Source organism: Megalops cyprinoides, chromosome 4, assembly GCF_013368585.1.
Source record: "Megalops cyprinoides isolate fMegCyp1 chromosome 4, fMegCyp1.pri, whole genome shotgun sequence".
Taxonomy (NCBI): Eukaryota; Metazoa; Chordata; class Actinopteri; order Elopiformes; family Megalopidae; genus Megalops; species Megalops cyprinoides.
The window spans coordinates 635,001-652,500 of NC_050586.1; the positions used below are offsets into that span (position 1 = coordinate 635,001).

Consider the following 17,500-nt stretch of genomic DNA (forward strand, 5'->3'; position numbering starts at 1 on the left):
TGTCTTTTTTTGGGGTACCTGACTCTTCTGCCCCAAACGGTCTGAGCGTTCACTCACTGAAGGGTGAGCGTGTCGCTACCCAGCATGCACTGCATTCAGGCCGGCTTTCAGAGGTCAGGTGCTCTCGTGTGCTTCTTACAGCCAAAACTGGAAGCGGTTGAGAGTGAGGGGACGAGCCCTTCCTCTGCAGGTCCTCTGTCAGCTGGAACATCCTTTCATTTATTAAATGTACATTGTTTTGAGTAATGTTTAAATCAGATTGAAATGGTTGCACTTAACTCTGGAAGCATATTAAATTGTTATATACATATAAATCTCCTTTCCAGGATGATCAGACTTGCATTATGGGACCACCCTTTGCTAACGCAGGTGTATAATACTATGAATACTCCACTTTGGCCACGTCAACCTGGCTGATTTGCTTTAATCGTTAATATTTTTCCAGCTTCATTTCTTTCTGTGTGAGAACTAAACTGCGTACATATGGGTCTTATTTATATCTGTGATAACTCTGCTGTACCTTTTGTTTTATGGAACACAATGCTGTTGATCTGAATATTTGTAAATAAAGTACCTATATCTAGTATCTGTGGGGTGTTGATTTATGAGGGAGTATTTCCTGATCGGCCGTTTATCCTGTCCTGCCTCATGCCTCACTGTGTGGGCTGAAAATGAAACTGGGGAACAAAAAACAATAGTATGGAAAAATATATTTATTTTTCTTCACACAATAAATTTGTATTTTTATACATATGGTTAAAATGACATTCAAGTGCATACAAAACCGCATAGCATTTAGTGGTGTTTTTTTGGAAAGTGTTGCACCACAGACATTAATGGAAGGAATATTTTATAAGCAGCTGTTTCTCACCGTAAATACAAAGCCTGCATTACTGACGCGGCCCCAGTGAAGCAGGAGTGCAAATTACAGTCAGGAACTAATGCATTGAAACAAAGCGCTTTAACCAACACAAGCGGGCTGCAGGAGAGCGTGAGGTGAAACGAGCCTCTGCAGGACAGGCAGCTGCTTTCTGTCCTTTTCCTGATGACTGCTGTCGATCCGGCTGCACGGAAGCAGCCGGATCAAGCGAAGCAGGGAGGGAGGAACTCCCCACGGCCTCGCAGAGCGGAGCTGAGGTGCGCTGCCTTGCTTCGGGGGGCGCAGAGGCTCCTGGGGGGGCGGGGCTCAGCAGGTCCAGCTCACCAGCTGCTCCCTGTGTGACCAGCACAAGCTGTGATGAGAAGGCGGAGCCAGGAGAGCATGTAGGTGGCCCAGTGTGATGTCACCCCTCCAGTAAGAGTGTGATTGGCTATGAGATGTGGACCCGTCCCAGCAGCGGACGGGAGCGTGTGAGGGCGGGGCTGGACGGCTCGGGTTACCTTGGTCTTTTTCAGGGAGGGTGGGGTCCAGGCACACCGGACTGCAGGGGGGGGGCGGCTCCGCCTGCAGGAGGTACAGAGAGTTCAGTCACATGACAGAGGACAGACGCTGCTGCGCTGATACCCGAGCGGCGTGACGCGGCCGGCAGCCTGCTGACAGCCCCGCCACGCCCTGCCAAGCCCCGCCCACCGTACCCGGCCATGTTTGAGTGGCGGCTCGCTCTGGCTGAAGGACAGGGAGTCTGTGGAGCTGCTCAGGAGTTTGTCCAGCTTGTCCACCCGTCTGCGCAGCCCCTGCAGGTTGCCTTCGGTCTGCTGCCTGCGCTGGCTCAGGGCCTCCTCCTGCGACCACATGCGTCTGCGCAGCTGTGCCTGCACAGCACAGCGGGAGGAAACCAAACACTCTCACCGCGCGCACAACAGCACCAAACACTCTCACCGCGCGCACAACAGCACCAAACACTCTCACCGCGCGCACAACAGCACCAAACACTCTCACCGCGCGCACAACAGCACCAAACACTCTCACCGCGCGCACAACAGCACCAAACACTCTCACCACGCGCACAACCGCACCAAACACTCTCACCGCACTCACAACCGCACCAAACACTCTCACCGCGCGCACAACCGCACCAAACACTCTCACCACGCGCACAACAGCACCAAACACTCTCACCGCGCGCACAACAGCACCAAACACTCTCACCGCGCGCACAACAGCACCAAACACTCTCACCACGCGCACAACCGCACCAAACACTCTCACCGCACTCACAACCGCACCAAACACTCTCACCACGCGCACAACCGCACCAAACACTCTCACCGCACTCACAACCGCACCAAACACTCTCACCACGTGCACAACAGCACCAAACACTCTCACCGCACCAAACACTCTCACCACGCGCACAACCGCACCAAACACTCTCACCGCACTCACAACCGCACCAAACACTCTCACCACGCGCACAACCGCACCAAACACTCTCACCGCACTCACAACCGCACCAAACACTCTCACCACGCGCACAACCGCACCAAACACTCTCACCGCACTCACAACCGCACCAAACACTCTCACCGCACCAAACACTCTCACCGCACTCACAACCGCACCAAACACTCTCACCGCGCGCACAACAGCACCAAACACTCTCACCGCGCGCACAACAGCACCAAACACTCTCACCGCACCAAACACTCTCACCGCACTCACAACCGCACCAAACACTCTCACCACGCGCACAACAGCACCAAACACTCTCACCGCACTCACAACCGCACCAAACACTCTCACCGCGCGCACAACAGCACCAAACACTCTCACCGCGCGCACAACAGCACCAAACACTCTCACCGCGCGCACAACCGCACCAAACACTCTCACCGCACCAAACACTCTCACCGCGCGCACAACAGCACCAAACACTCTCACCACGCGCACAACAGCACCAAACACTCTCACCGCACTCACAACCGCACCAAACACTCTCACTGCGCGCACAACAGCACCAAACACTCTCACCGCACTCACAACCGCACCAAACACTCTCACCGCGCGCACAACAGCACCAAACACTCTCACCGCGCGCACAACAGCACCAAACACTCTCACCGCGCGCACAACCGCACCAAACACTCTCACCGCACCAAACACTCTCACCGCACTCACAACAGCACCAAACACTCTCACCGCACGCACAACCGCACCAAACACTCTCACCGCACCAAACACTCTCACCGCACTCACAACCGCACCAAACACTCTCACCGCACGCACAACCGCACCAAACACTCTCACCGCGCGCACAACCGCACCAAACACTCTCACTGCGCGCACAACAGCACCAAACACTCTTTAAACCGTTCAGTTTCATCCTGAGAGAAAATGGCTGCTGTGAGCAGCAGTGTGGGGTGGGGTAGGAGAGCTGGATGTGTGAATGGAGGGTTTGCAGGTTTGAGTCTTTTTTCAGTAGATGCGCTTGCCCAGCATGACCGGGCAGAACACTCCACCTGAGCACACACACACGCGCGCACACGCACACACACACACACACACACACACACACACACACACACACACACACACTCATGCACATAGGCACACACACACACAAGCGCGCGCACACACGCACACACACACATTCATGCACATACGCACACACACACACACACATACACACATGCACACCCACACACAGACATGCACACACATGCATACACACACACACACAGACGAACAAACACACACTCTGCTGCTGTAGCACAGGAATGTATCTCAGCAGCTTTCCCGGAGCTGACTCTGTATATCTGCAGAAAGCTGCCTCAGCTCTCCTGTCCCCGCAGTAACCATGGCAGCCCTCGGGGGGGGGGGGGGTCGTACCTTCAGATGGTCCTCCTGCTGGCGCAGCCTCTCCCTCATAGCCTCCCCTCTCCACTGCTCATCCTGCACACACGTATACACACACACACACACACACACACACACACAGAGAAACACGCACACACACACACACACACACAGCGTTTATCAGCTTCATCTGTCTCATCCTTTCTGTTCTCTTCCTCACAGTGTCTCCTGACCCTGCAGCTGAAACGCGCTCTCAGTGCTGTTCTCTCTCTGCTCTGTCCTGCAGCTGAAACGCGCTCTCAGTGCTGTTCTCTCCCTGCTCAGACTGCAGCTGAAACGCGCTCTCAGTGCTGTTCTCTCTCTGCTCTGTCCTGCAGCTGAAACGCGCTCTCAGTGCTGTTCTCTCTCTGCTCAGACTGCAGCTGAAACGCGCTCTCAGTGCTGTTCTCTCTCTGCTCTGTCCTGCAGCTGAAACGCGCTCTCAGTGCTGTTCTCTCTCTGCTCTGTCCTGCAGCTGAAACGCGCTCTCAGTGCTGTTCTCTCTCTGCTCTGTCCTGCAGCTGAAACGCGCTCTCAGTGCTGTTCTCTCTCTGCTCTGTCCTGCAGCTGAAACGCGCTCTCAGTGCTGTTCTCTCTCTGCTCTGTCCTGCAGCTGAAACGCGCTCTCAGTGCTGTTCTCTCCCTGCTCTGTCCTGCAGCTGAAACGCGCTCTCAGTGCTGTTCTCTCTCTGCTCTGTCCTGCAGCTGAAACGCGCTCTCAGTGCTGTTCTCTCTCTGCTCTGTCCTGCAGCTGAAACGCGCTCTCAGTGCTGTTCTCTCTCTGCTCTGTCCTGCAGCTGAAACGCGCTCTCAGTGCTGTTCTCTCTCTGCTCAGACTGCAGCTGAAACGCGCTCTCAGTGCTGTTCTCACTCTGCTCTGTCCTGCAGCTGAAACGCGCTCTCAGTGCTGTTCTCTCTCTGCTCTGTCCTGCAGCTGAAACGCGCTCTCAGTGCTGTTCTCTCTCTGCTCTGTCCTGCAGCTGAAACGCGCTCTCAGTGCTGTTCTCTCTCTGCTCTGTCCTGCAGCTGAAACGCGCTCTCAGTGCTGTTCTCTCTCTGCTCTGTCCTGCAGCTGAAACGCGCTCTCAGTGCTGTTCTCTCTCTGCTCTGTCCTGCAGCTGAAACGCGCTCTCAGTGCTTTTCTCTCTCTGCTCTGTCCTGCAGCTGAAACGCGCTCTCAGTGCTGTTCTCTCCCTGCTCAGACTGCAGCTGAAACGCGCTCTCAGTGCTGTTCTCTCTCTGCTCTGTCCTGCAGCTGAAACGCGCTCTCAGTGCTGTTCTCTCTCTGCTCTGTCCTGCAGCTGAAACGCGCTCTCAGTGCTGTTCTCTCTCTGCTCAGACTGCAGCTGAAACGCGCTCTCAGTGCTGTTCTCTCTCTGCTCTGTCCTGCAGCTGAAACGCGCTCTCAGTGCTGTTCTCTCTCTGCTCTGTCCTGCAGCTGAAACGCGCTCTCAGTGCTGTTCTCTCTCTGCTCAGACTGCAGCTGAAACGCGCTCTCAGTGCTGTTCTCTCTCTGCTCTGTCCTGCAGCTGAAACGCGCTCTCAGTGCTGTTCTCTCTCTGCTCTGTCCTGCAGCTGAAACGCGCTCTCAGTGCTGTTCTCTCTCTGCTCTGTCCTGCAGCTGAAACGCGCTCTCAGTGCTGTTCTCTCTCTGCTCTGTCCTGCAGCTGAAACGCGCTCTCAGTGCTGTTCTCTCCCTGCTCAGACTGCAGCTGAAACGCGCTCTCAGTGCTGTTCTCTCTCTGCTCAGACTGCAGCTGAAACGCGCTCTCAGTGCTGTTCTCTCTCTGCTCAGACTGCAGCTGAAACGCGCTCTCAGTGCTGTTCTCTCTCTGCTCTGTCCTGCAGCTGAAACGCGCTCTCAGTGCTGTTCTCTCTCTGCTCAGACTGCAGCTGAAACGCGCTCTCAGTGCTGTTCTCTCTCTGCTCTGTCCTGCAGCTGAAACGCGCTCTCAGTGCTGTTCTCTCTCTGCTCTGTCCTGCAGCTGAAACGCGCTCTCAGTGCTGTTCTCTCTCTGCTCTGTCCTGCAGCTGAAACGCGCTCTCAGTGCTGTTCTCTCTCTGCTCTGTCCTGCAGCTGAAACGCGCTCTCAGTGCTGTTCTCTCTCTGCTCTGTCCTGCAGCTGAAACGCGCTCTCAGTGCTGTTCTCTCTCTGCTCAGGCTGCAGCTGAAACGCGCTCTCAGTGCTGTTCTCTCTCTGCTCAGGCTGCAGTGTTCACAGCTGCCCTACAGAAACACCCTTCCTACACAGCTCAGCACAGCTTCCTCTGCCAGGCCTCCTCGCTGCTCCTGCTGCTCACCTTGGCGCTGAGGGCAGCTCTCCCCGCTGGCGGGGGGAACAGGGGCCGATTCTCCTTATGGCTGTCGCCATCACAGCCGTCTGCAGGGGCCAGCTGCAGCTCTCTCATCCCAGAGTTCATCTCTGCTCTGACCTCTGACCTCAGGCAGCGCATGGCCTCTCTGATCTCCCGCCGCCGAGCCTCTCCTTCCTCCTGACTGCGCAGCTGCAGAGGGCGGAAAACAGGCAACCGTTACGGGTCTAAGTGAGAGAGCAGGCAAACGTTCCGGGTCTGAGTGAGAGAGCAGGCAAACGTTACGGGTCTGAGTGAGAGAGCAGGCAAACGTTACGGGTCTGAGTGAGAGAGCAGGCAAACGTTACGGGTCTGAGTGAGAGAGCAGGCAAACGTTACGGGTCTGAGTGAGAGAACAGGCAACCGTTACGGGTCTGAGTGAGAGAACAGGCAAACGTTACGGGTCTGAGTGAGAGAACAGACGGTCGTTACAGGTCTGAGTGAGGGCGCGTGTTGGCGGCTCTGTCTTGTCACCTTGTCTTTGAGGCGCAGCAGCTCGTGGGACACGCTGTTGAGCTCGTCCTGCAGGCCTGAAGCTCGCTGCTGACTCTCCCGTGCCGCCTGCTCCGCCACCAAGAGCTCCCTCTGCAGCTGCGAGCAAGTCTGAGAAACAAGGAGACCTGAGACACACATTCACACACGCACTCATACATTCACACACACTCTCATACTCACACACACACACACTCATACATTCACACGCACACACACACACACGCTCACACACTCTCATACTCACACACCCATAATGCAGTGCTAACAGGCTCTTGACTCCGCAGCGGAGGTGTCTCACCTGCTGGCTCTCCTGCCGCTCCGCCTGCCCTCTCGCCCTCAGAGCTGCCTGCCTCCTCCTCTCTGACAGTAGCGCCTCCTGCAGACGCTGCACCTCCTCCAGCTGCGCCTGGCCTGCAGACACACACACGCACACACACACACGCACACACACGCACACACACACAGACACGCAAGCACACACACACACACACACGCACATACACACGCACGCGCACACACACACACACACACGCACATACGCACATGCACACACACACGCACGCACACACACACAGACACGCAAGCACACGCACACACACACACGCACATACACACGCACGCGCACGCACACACACACACGCACATACGCACACACATGCACACACACACGCACGCACACACACGCACACACATGCACACACACACGCACACACACACACGCACGCACACGCACACACACACACACACACACGCACGCACACACACACACACACACACACACGCACATACACACGCACACGCACGCACACACATGCACACACACACGCACGCACACACACCCACGCGCACACACACGCACGCACACACACACGCACGCACATACACACGCACGCACACACGCACGCGCACACACACACATGCACACACACACGCACGCGCACACACACACACACACACGCACGCACACACGCACGCGCACACACACGCGCGCATGCACGCGCACACACACGCAAGCACACGCACACATGCACGCACACACACGCGCACACACACACTCTTTTGCTTAAGATTGACACTAATCAGCAATGAGTCAGGTTTAACCACAGAGCAGTGCGACTTTCTCAGGGTTCCAGTGTGAGGAAACCCCTCACATGCAGAGAATTTGCCCCTTTGCGTGTAATGAGAAGAATTGAGTTGCTTTGTTTTGTATGAATGTGTGTGTGTGTGTGTGTGTGTGTGTGTGTGTGTGTGTGAATATGTGGATGTGTGTGTGTGTGAATATGTGGATGTGTGTGTGTGTATGTGAGTGTGTGTGAGAGAGAGTGTGTGTGTGTATGTGTGTGTGAATGCGTGTGTGAGTGTGAGAGAGAGTGTGTGTAAGAGATGTTGATGTAGGTTTGATGATTATGCATGATTACAGCTGATACTGACCTTCTGTCACTTTCTGTAGCTGCTCCTGCTGCTCCACCAGGGCGCGCTCTAGAGTCCGCAGCTGGGCCTGCAGCTTCTGCCGCCTCTGCTCCTGCAGCTCCTGCGTCTCCACGGCTTCCTGCTGCAGCACCTGCAGGGCCTGCGACAGAGATATTACACAGAGATACTGCACTCAAAGCAGAGATATTACACAGAGATACTGCACTCAAAGCAGAGATATTACACAGAGATACTGCACTCAAAGCAGAGATATTACACAGAGATACTGCACTCAAAGCAGAGATATTACACAGAGATACTGCACTCAAAGCAGAGATATTACACAGACATACTGCACTCAAAGCAGAGATATTACACAGAGATACTGCACTCAAAACAGATATTACACAGAAATACTGCACTCAAAGCAGAGATATTACACAGACATACTGCACTCAAAGCAGAGATATTACAGAAATACTGCACTCAAAACAGATATTACACAGAAATACTGCACTCAAAACAGATATTACACAGACATACTGCACTCAAAGCAGAGATATTACACAGACATACTGCACTCAAAGCAGAGATATTACAGAAATACTGCACTCAAAGCAAAGATATTACATACAGATATTGCACTCAAAGCAGGTTTTGAACATTACAGTGTTGTTCTTGAGGTCCTAAAAACAGTGAATTGTGTACCCGCCCCCTTGCAGGTGCTCACCTTCTCCTGCTGCTGGAGCTGAGCCTGTCTCTCGCTCAACTCCGCCTCCAGCTCCTCCCCCCGATGCTGGTTCTTCTGTAGACGCTCCGCCCCCTTCCGCAGGTCCTCCTCCGCTCTGCGCTGCTCCGCCTGCAGCTCATCGCACGTCCTAGTGGCCGCTCTGACCTCCTGCACACACGAGTACACCTGAGCTACCGCCACACAGCATATCCCAGCATACCTCACTGCACCCAGGCCCTGCCCCCACGACTCTGCCCATCACCCACCTCCTTCACTCTTTCCAGCTCCTCCCGCACCCCGCACAGCTCCGCCTGCTTATCTACACAGGGACAGAACACAAGCGCTTCAAACATTCCCCCAGAAGCTTCTGAAGTAACATTCAAAAAATGATTTTTATTTTTTTTTTTATTTTCTCACCATTCAAGTACTGACAAAACAAGGAAAGCCCAATTTCATTTTTTCCTCAATAAAACCTCTAAGGAGAGCCCGAGTCTGATTGATAACCTTTGTTTCGCTGCCTGAAAGTGAGTGAGTCAGACCTCCACAGTGACTCAGTATTTACACACAGAAAAGCCTGCTTCAGCTGTTAAAATGTGTTATCTTTATCCAAAGACCTGAAAATTTCATTATTTGAAAATATGCACATTCGGCAGAGCAGGGACTTGTGGGTAATCAGGCAGACCCGAGGCACGAGGCACCTGCAATGTTCAGAACAGGCAGCACCTGGCTGGACTTGTTGATGAAAAGGTTATTTCCTGATGTATTAAACAGGAAGGTATCCCAGTGAAGCGGTGCATGCTGGTACCTTCCAGCAGCCTCTGAGCAGCAGCTACATCCCGGGTCACTTCCTGCCTCTGACTGTGACCCTGCCTCCTCTCCTGCTTCATCTGCATAAGCTCCGCCTCCAGCATGCTAAGCTCCACCTCCGCTGCACGGGCTGCTTCCTCCGCTGTTGCCAAACACCTGAAACGGCATGGAGGGCCAATCAAACGCTACCTCACCCACACATACAAGCTAATCCCACACCGCTAACATAAGGACTGGATGTGCATGTATCCCGCTGAGTTGTTATAGCATGACTTCCAAAACATTTTTGGATGCTTAAAAGCTCTATATCAAACGCTCTCACAACTGTACCCACTCCCCCACTCCTGACCCCTCCCTGTGGGTGTGGCCCATGTGGGCGTGACCCTACCTCTGGGCGTGGCCCCGTCGGGCCTCCAGGTTCCGACACTGCTCCTCCAGGGCGTGGCGTTTGCGGGCCAGTGACTCTGCTCCCTGACGGACAGCCAGCGTCTCCTGCCTCAGGGCCTGGAGCTCCGCCCGCTCCTGCTGCAGCTGCCCCTGCTGCCTCTCCCTCTCTGCTCTCTGCCGCTGCGCAGACTCCTGCAGCTCCTCCAGCTCCCCCCGCACCTGCGAGCCACCCAAACGCTGAGGCACCACCCCCACGTTACTGCCGCTCAGCCTGACCTCACACCCTGCAGCAGGGGTGCGGGGCAGAGCAGCTGGCTGCAGGGTTAGGGGTTAGGGTTAGGGTTAGAGGGATAGGGTTAGGGTTAGAGGGATAGGGTTAGGGTTAGGGTTAGAGGGATAGGGTTAGGGTTAGAGGGATAGGGTTAGGGTTAGGCGTTAGAGGGATAGGGTTAGGGTTAGGCGTTAGGGTTAGGGTTAGAGGGATAGGGTTAGGGTTAGGGTTAGTGTTAGAGGGATAGGGTTAGGGTTAGGGTTAGAGGAATAGGGTTAGGGGTTAGGCGTTAGGGTTAGGGTTAGGGACAAAAGAGGCTCACACCCACCCACTATTTGAATGTATGAGCAGTGGGTGTGTCCCCAATGATGTGTGTGTCTCTAGGGGTGGGCGTGCATGGCGGACGTGTCTCTGGCAGTGGGCGTGTCTGCATGGTGGGTGTGTCTCTGGCAGTGGGCATGTCTGCATGGTGGGTGTGTCTCTGGCAGTGGGAGTGTCTGCAGCGCTGGGTGTGTCTGAGTGGCAGGTGTGGCTCACCTGCAGCAGGGTCTCCCGGGTCTGTTCCAGCTGGTCCAGACGTTGGCTGTGCTGCAGCTTCAGCTCCTGCAGGTCAGTGTTCTCCAGCTGAACCATCTCCAGCACACGCTGAAGCTCTGAGGAGCACACAGGCAACCCCCTCCTTACAGCACTGACGTTACAGACCGCCAGCAGCTTCAATCAGTCAAAGCACTGTGCGTATTTAACATGTATACATGTCTAACACATACAGTCATTCAGTTCATTAGTTATGCAGTACCATAGTTCAGCTGTGGTAGCTGTAGAGTAACGTAGTGTTGCTTTGGTAATGTAGTGTTGCTTTGGTAATGGTGCAGTACTGTAGTGTTGCTTTGGTAATGGTGCAGTACTGTAGTGTTGCTTTGGTAATGGTGCAGTACCGTAGTGTCGCTGCAGTATTTGCGCAGCTCTGTAACATTGCTATAGTGACTGTCCCACTCTGCTGGGGGGCCCGACCTGCTTTATTCTTGCTGATTTGGGCCAGGGTGCTCTGCAGGACGCCCTCCTCTTGCTCCACCTCCTGCTTCAGCAGACACGCCCGGGCCCTCCTCTCGCTCAGCTGTGACTCTAGCTCCCCCTTCTGGGCACTGAGGGCCTGCAGGTCCAGTCGTAACTCCTGGGACAGGAACGGACAGAGGTGTGTCAGCTCACCCCCTCACACTGACGCCCTCGCACTGACGCCCCCGTCTGCGCTGGAGGTCCAGTGGATGGAGCTCAGAGTGAGTGTCTGTAGAGCACTAAGTCTTTATGAACAAATTTTAATCTTACTGGTGGGTGCCTGTCCGTATTCGCACCAATGAGCTGCAAAAAATGAGAATGTTGTTCAAAAACCTTGAGTCACAGCATCAGTCTCTGTACCGTAAGGCCCTGCTCTCTGATTGGTGGACGCTGTCATGTACTGTGGGTGTTGGAAGCAGCCCTACGCTCTGATTGGTGGATGCTGTCCGGTACTGTGGGTGTTGGAAGCAGCCCTGCGCTCTGATTGGTGGATGCTGTTGGAAGCAGGGGTAACGGCTCGGTTTCAGGGGAGAGGCAGGTCTGGACCTCCTCACCTTAATGTGTCTCTGCAGGTCCTGCACCTCCTCCTCCCCCTGTCTCAGCACCTCCTCAAGGCTCCTCCTGCGCTGCTCCACACTCTCCTGCAGGAGGCGCTCCTCCTCACGGCGCTGACCTAACTTCCTGTCTAGGGCAGCCACTTCCTCCTGCTGCTGGGCCACCTGCAACAGCAGATGTGTCAGAAGCAGACAACCAATCACCATCCAATCAAACAAGCTCACACAACCAATCACCATCCAATCAAACAAGCTCACACAACCAATCACCATCCAATCAAACAAGCTCACACAACCAATCACCATCCAATCAAACAAGCTCAGAGCGGCGTGAGAAGTGAACTGCTTCTGATGGCTCAGCTTTTGAGCACGTGTTATCTGCTGAAAGCCCGCTGGCCGGCAGACAGGTCACACAGAGAGCTGGGCCACAGAGGCCAGTCCTCACTCAGAGCTCCGCTTTTTGACTGGTGCAGTGATGAACTGACCTCAGCACTGAGGGCCTCCAGCTCACTCCTGCGCTGTCCCAGCATGCTCTCTGCTTCTCTCAGGGTTTCCAGGTGCCGCGCCTCCCTGCTCTGGGCCTCCTGCAGCTCTCTCAGCACAGCCTGCAGTCTGCACAGGGTTTCAAACTAAAAACTGCTTTGAGAGTCACATTTCCCCGGTGTCACACTCCAACCTGAAGCTGACTGCAGCCCTACCTGGGCCACCCTCCTCACCTGTCTGTAGCCGTGAGCACCTTACTGCTCAGGCTCTGGAACTCCGAGTCCCGGGACGCCAGCACCTCCTCCACCTCCTGCAGGGTTTGCTCCTGCTCCACCCTGCGCCTCCCCAGCTCCTCCACGTCTCGCTGCAGAGTTCTGAGAGAGGAGGACAGACCTATATCTCAGTGGGATCACCCTTTCGCATCTCTTTCCCATGCTCTGATCTGTATCACTCATGGATTTACCACTCCTGATGCAATAAACCTCCACATTGCTTCAGGTGTAGATATGTGACCCTGTCTTTACAGAGGCCGGGTCCCAGGCCACTCAAAGCCACTCACACTCCACACACACTCCCAATTCTGCTAACTCCTGCCTTCAACCAGTCACAGGCCTTAAGACTGTTCACCCACCCGCATCAATCCCCTCCAACCTCACTTTGCTCGTGTGGGGGAGGGGAGTGAATCTGAGCTGCAGGTTAGGGTTAGGGTTTAGGGTTAGGTTTGGCTGCTGTCTCGTGTGGGGGAGGGGAGTGTACCTGAGCTGCAGGTTGGCCTCCACCAGCTGGGTGGCGCTGTCCTGAGTACGACGCTCCAGCTCGTCCAGCTCCCTCTCTGTGTCTGCCACGCGCTGCTTGGCCTCGTTGTAGCGCTGCAGGGTGTCTTTGGTCTGCAGCAGAAACACACGGTCAGGATGTGGTCAGCTCACGGTCAGCATGCTGTCAGCTCACGGTCAGGCCGCCTGCAGCGTCTCTGACCTTGAGGACGGTGCTGACAGTGAGGACGGTGAGGACGGTGAGGACGGTGAGGACGGTGAGGACAGTGCTGACAGTGAGGACAGTGAGGACAGTGAGGACAGTGAGGACGGTGAGGACGGTGAGGACGGTGAGGACGGTGCTGACGGTGCTGACGGTGAGGACGGTGCTGACAGTGAGGATGGTGCTGACAGTGAGGACAGTGCGGACAGTGAGGACAGTGAGGATGGTGAGGACGGTGCTGACAGTGAGGATGGTGAGGACGGTGCTGACAGTGAGGACAGTGAGGACGGTGAGGACGGTGAGGACGGTGAGGACGGTGAGGACGGTGCTGACAGTGAGGACGATGAGGACGGTGAGGACGGTGCTGACAGTGAGGACAGTGAGGACGGTGCTGACAGTGCTGACAGTGAGGACGGTGCTGACAGTGAGGACGGTGAGGACAGTGCTGACAGTGAGGATAGTGAGGACAGTGAGGACGGTGAGGACGGTGAGGACGGTGAGGACGGTGCTGACAGTGAGGACAGTGAGGACGATGAGGACGGTGAGGACGGTGCTGACAGTGAGGACAGTGAGGACGGTGCTGACAGTGCTGACAGTGAGGACGGTGAGGACAGTGAGGACGGTGCTGACAGTGAGGACAGTGAGGACGGTGCTGACAGTGAGGACAGTGAGGACAGTGAGGACGGTGCTGACAGTGAGGATGGTGAGGACAGTGAGGACAGTGAGGATGGTGCTGACAGTGAGGACAGTGAGGATGGTGAGGACGGTGCTGACAGTGAGGACAGTGAGGATAGTGACGACAGTGAGGACGATGAGGACGGTGAGGACGGTGCTGACAGTGAGGACAGTGAGGACGGTGAGGACGGTGCTGACAGTGAGGACGATGAGGACGGTGAGGACGGTGCTGACAGTGAGGACAGTGAGGACGGTGAGGACGGTGCTGACAGTGAGGACAGTGAGGACGGTGAGGACTGTGCTGACAGTGAGGACGGTGCTGACAGTGAGGACTGTGAGGACGGTGCTGACAGTGAGGACAGCGAGGACGGTGAGGACAGCGAGGACGGTGCTGACAGTGAGGACAGCGAGGACGGTGCTGACCTTTGACCTGGTGTCCTTCAGCTCACTCTCAGCCTCCAGCAGCAGTCTGTCAGCCTCCCTCAGCTCCGCCCGCCGTCGCCGCAGTGTCGTCTCCAAACACTGCACCTCCCCCTGCGCCTCCTCCTGCTGCCGCAGCGACTCCTGCACCTCCTCCATCTGGGAGCTGCTGCTGCCCAAACACACACACACCACACACACCGCATACAGACATACAAACATCACCACACACACACACACACACACACCACATACACCGCATACAGACATACAAACATCACCACACACACACACACACACACACCACATACACCGCATACAGACATACAAACATCACCACACACACACACACACACACACACACCACATACACCGCATACAGACATACAAACATCACCACACACACACACACACACACACACACACACACACACCACAAACACCGCATACAGACATACAAACATCACCACACACACACACACACACCACATACACCGCATACAGACATACAAACATCACCACACACACACACACACACACACACCACATACACCGCATACAGACATACAAACATCACCACACACACACACACCACATACACCGCATACAGACACACAGACACACACACACCACACAGAGAAACACACACACACACACACACCACATACACCGCATACAGACACACAGACACACCACACAGAGAAACACACACACACACCACATACACCGCATACAGACACACACACACACACACACACACACCACATACACCGCATACAGACATACAAACATAACCACACACACACACACGCACACCACACATACACAAACACACACAAGCATGCACACACAGTAACAGGTTTCAGAAACACGACTCTAAAGCAGCCATAATCTGTGATGTGTTGCATCAAGCTGTAAAATAATGTGTGGGTGTGTGTGAGCGTTCACAGTGAGCTCACTGTCAGAGGGGTGTCTGTGCGATCCTCTGTCATCTCATGTGTGCTGGGCAGTGAGAGGTTAGAGGTCAGGGGTCAGGGGTCAGGGGCAGTCACCTGCATCTGCGCAGGCGGCTTGTAGCTCGCAGCTGCTGCTCCAGTTCTGCACGCTGGTCCTGCAGCCGGCGCAGATCGCCACGTAAACGCTCCTCCTGGGCCATCTGCCCCCTCAGCTGCGTGAGCTGCTTCTCCTGCAGGGGGCAGCACTGAGCGTTACTCTGCGACGCACTGCAGAAACCTGTGCAGTGTGTGCAGTCTGCAGCGCGTCTGAATGCATCGTTAGTCTGTGATGTCTGCAGTGACTGTGCACTGGCCTGTCAGGATTAAAAAACTGAGTTAGTCTGTAGTGGTGGTGAGTGCTGGGTTGGGTTGGTCTGTAGTGGTGGTGAGTGCTGGGTTGGGTTAGTCTGTAGCGGTGGTGAGTGCTGGGTTGGGTTGGTCTGTAGCGGTGGTGAGTGCTGGGTTGGTCTGTAGCGGTGGTGAGTGCTGGGTTGGGTTGGTCTGTAGCGGTGGTGAGTGCTGGGTTGGGTTAGTCTGTAGCGGTGGTGAGTGCTGGGTTGGTCTGTAGCGGTGGTGAGTGCTGGGTTGGGTTGGTCTGTAGTGGTGGTGAGTGCTGGGTTGGGTTGGTCTGTAGCCGTGGTGAGTGCTGGGTTGGGTTGGTCTGTAGCGGTGGTGAGTGCTGGGTTGGTCTGTAGCGGTGGTGAGTGCTGGGTTGGGTTGGTCTGTAGCGGTGGTGAGTGCTGGGTTGGTCTGTAGCGGTGGTGAGTGCTGGGTTGGGTTGGTCTGTAGCCGTGGTGAGTGCTGGGTTGGGTTGGTCTGTAGCGGTGGTGAGTGCTGGGTTGGTCTGTAGTGGTGGTGAGTGCTGGGTTGGGTTGGTCTGTAGTGGTGGTGAGTGCTGGGCTGGGTTGGTCTGTAGTGGTGGTGAGTGCTGGGCTGGGTTGGTCTGTAGCGGTGGTGAGTGCTGGGCTGGGTTGGTCTGTAGCGGTGGTGAGTGCTGGGTTGGGTTGGTCTGTAGCGGTGGTGAGTGCTGGGTTGAGTTGGTCTGTAGTGGTGGTGAGTGCTGGGTTGGTCTGTAGCCGTGGTGAGTGCTGGGCTGGGTTGGTCTGTAGCGGTGGTGAGTGCTGGGTTGGTCTGTAGCCGTGGTGAGTGCTGGGTTGGGTTGGTCTGTAGCGGTGGTGAGTGCTGGGTTGAGTTGGTCTGTAGCGGTGGTAGGGGATGTGTCTGTCACTTGCCAGGTCCTGGTGGCCGGGCACAGTGCAGTGCAGGACCCCTGCAGGGAGGAGGGGCACAGAGAGGCCAGCAGGGGGCGCTGCGTACACCAGCGGGGCCCCAGGTGGGGGCGGGCCGTAGATGACCATTCCTGGGGTGACAGACAGGCTGGCAGGGGGCGGGGCGTAGATCACAGCGCCGTGCGGGAGGGCGGAGCCATCAGGCAGCTGGGTGTACAGGGCAGATCTGGGCGGGGCGGGGAAGGGGTGCTCCGAAACACTGCTGTCCCCCTCACTCTCACCCCCGCTGTCCCGGGGGTCCCCTGCAGAGACAGCACACTGTCAGGCTGCACAGGATCATGGTCTCGCACCACAGACCGCTAACATCCTGCACAGACAGGCAGCCGCTAACATCCTGCACAGACAGGCAGCCGCTAACATCCTGCACAGACAGGCAGCCGCTAACATCCTGCACAGACAGGCAGCCGCTAACATCCTGCACAGACAGGCAGCCGCTAATATCCTGCACAGACAGGCAGCCGCTAACATCCTGCACAGACAGGCAGCCGCTAATATCCTGCACAGACAGGCAGCCGCTAACATCCTGCACAGACAGGCAGCCGCTAATATCCTGCACAGACAGGCAGCCGCTAATATCCTGCACAGACAGGCAGCCGCTAATATCCTGCACAGACAGGCAGCCGCTAATATCCTGCACAGACAGGCAGCTCAGCTCCACGGTAACAACCCTCTCTCACACGCTGAGGATGGTGCTGCGTTCTCATTTGTTGCCTCTTTGTTGCAAACATTTTTGACGGGGTGTGGTCCAAAACAGAACATCCTATAATAACACAGGAATGCAGAGAGCACCAGAACACCGTCCCCACCCGGCAGCTCTCAGACAGGACAG

General features: G+C 55.7%; 1 protein-coding gene across 1 annotated transcript in view; it reads right to left on the bottom strand.

The window, feature by feature from the left end:
* Positions 1-1,102: 1,102 nt before the first annotated feature.
* The window catches only part of cntrl (centriolin), a 42,128-nt gene continuing 25,730 nt past the window's right edge, over positions 1,103-17,500 (bottom strand). The window contains exons 24-44 of the mRNA XM_036526542.1: positions 16,615-16,913; positions 15,440-15,573; positions 14,391-14,559; positions 13,074-13,204; positions 12,551-12,691; positions 12,320-12,446; positions 11,835-11,999; positions 11,239-11,398; positions 10,765-10,880; positions 9,958-10,175; positions 9,568-9,725; positions 9,029-9,081; positions 8,763-8,930; positions 8,054-8,192; positions 6,921-7,033; positions 6,602-6,730; positions 6,077-6,280; positions 3,770-3,832; positions 1,576-1,752; positions 1,381-1,444; positions 1,103-1,214 (exon numbers count right to left, since the gene is read on the bottom strand). Of these exons, the coding sequence (XP_036382435.1) occupies positions 1,201-1,214; positions 1,381-1,444; positions 1,576-1,752; positions 3,770-3,832; positions 6,077-6,280; positions 6,602-6,730; positions 6,921-7,033; positions 8,054-8,192; positions 8,763-8,930; positions 9,029-9,081; positions 9,568-9,725; positions 9,958-10,175; positions 10,765-10,880; positions 11,239-11,398; positions 11,835-11,999; positions 12,320-12,446; positions 12,551-12,691; positions 13,074-13,204; positions 14,391-14,559; positions 15,440-15,573; positions 16,615-16,913 (2,942 nt within the window). The 3' untranslated portion in view covers positions 1,103-1,200. The remainder of the gene's footprint in view (positions 1,215-1,380; positions 1,445-1,575; positions 1,753-3,769; positions 3,833-6,076; positions 6,281-6,601; positions 6,731-6,920; positions 7,034-8,053; positions 8,193-8,762; positions 8,931-9,028; positions 9,082-9,567; positions 9,726-9,957; positions 10,176-10,764; positions 10,881-11,238; positions 11,399-11,834; positions 12,000-12,319; positions 12,447-12,550; positions 12,692-13,073; positions 13,205-14,390; positions 14,560-15,439; positions 15,574-16,614; positions 16,914-17,500) is intronic.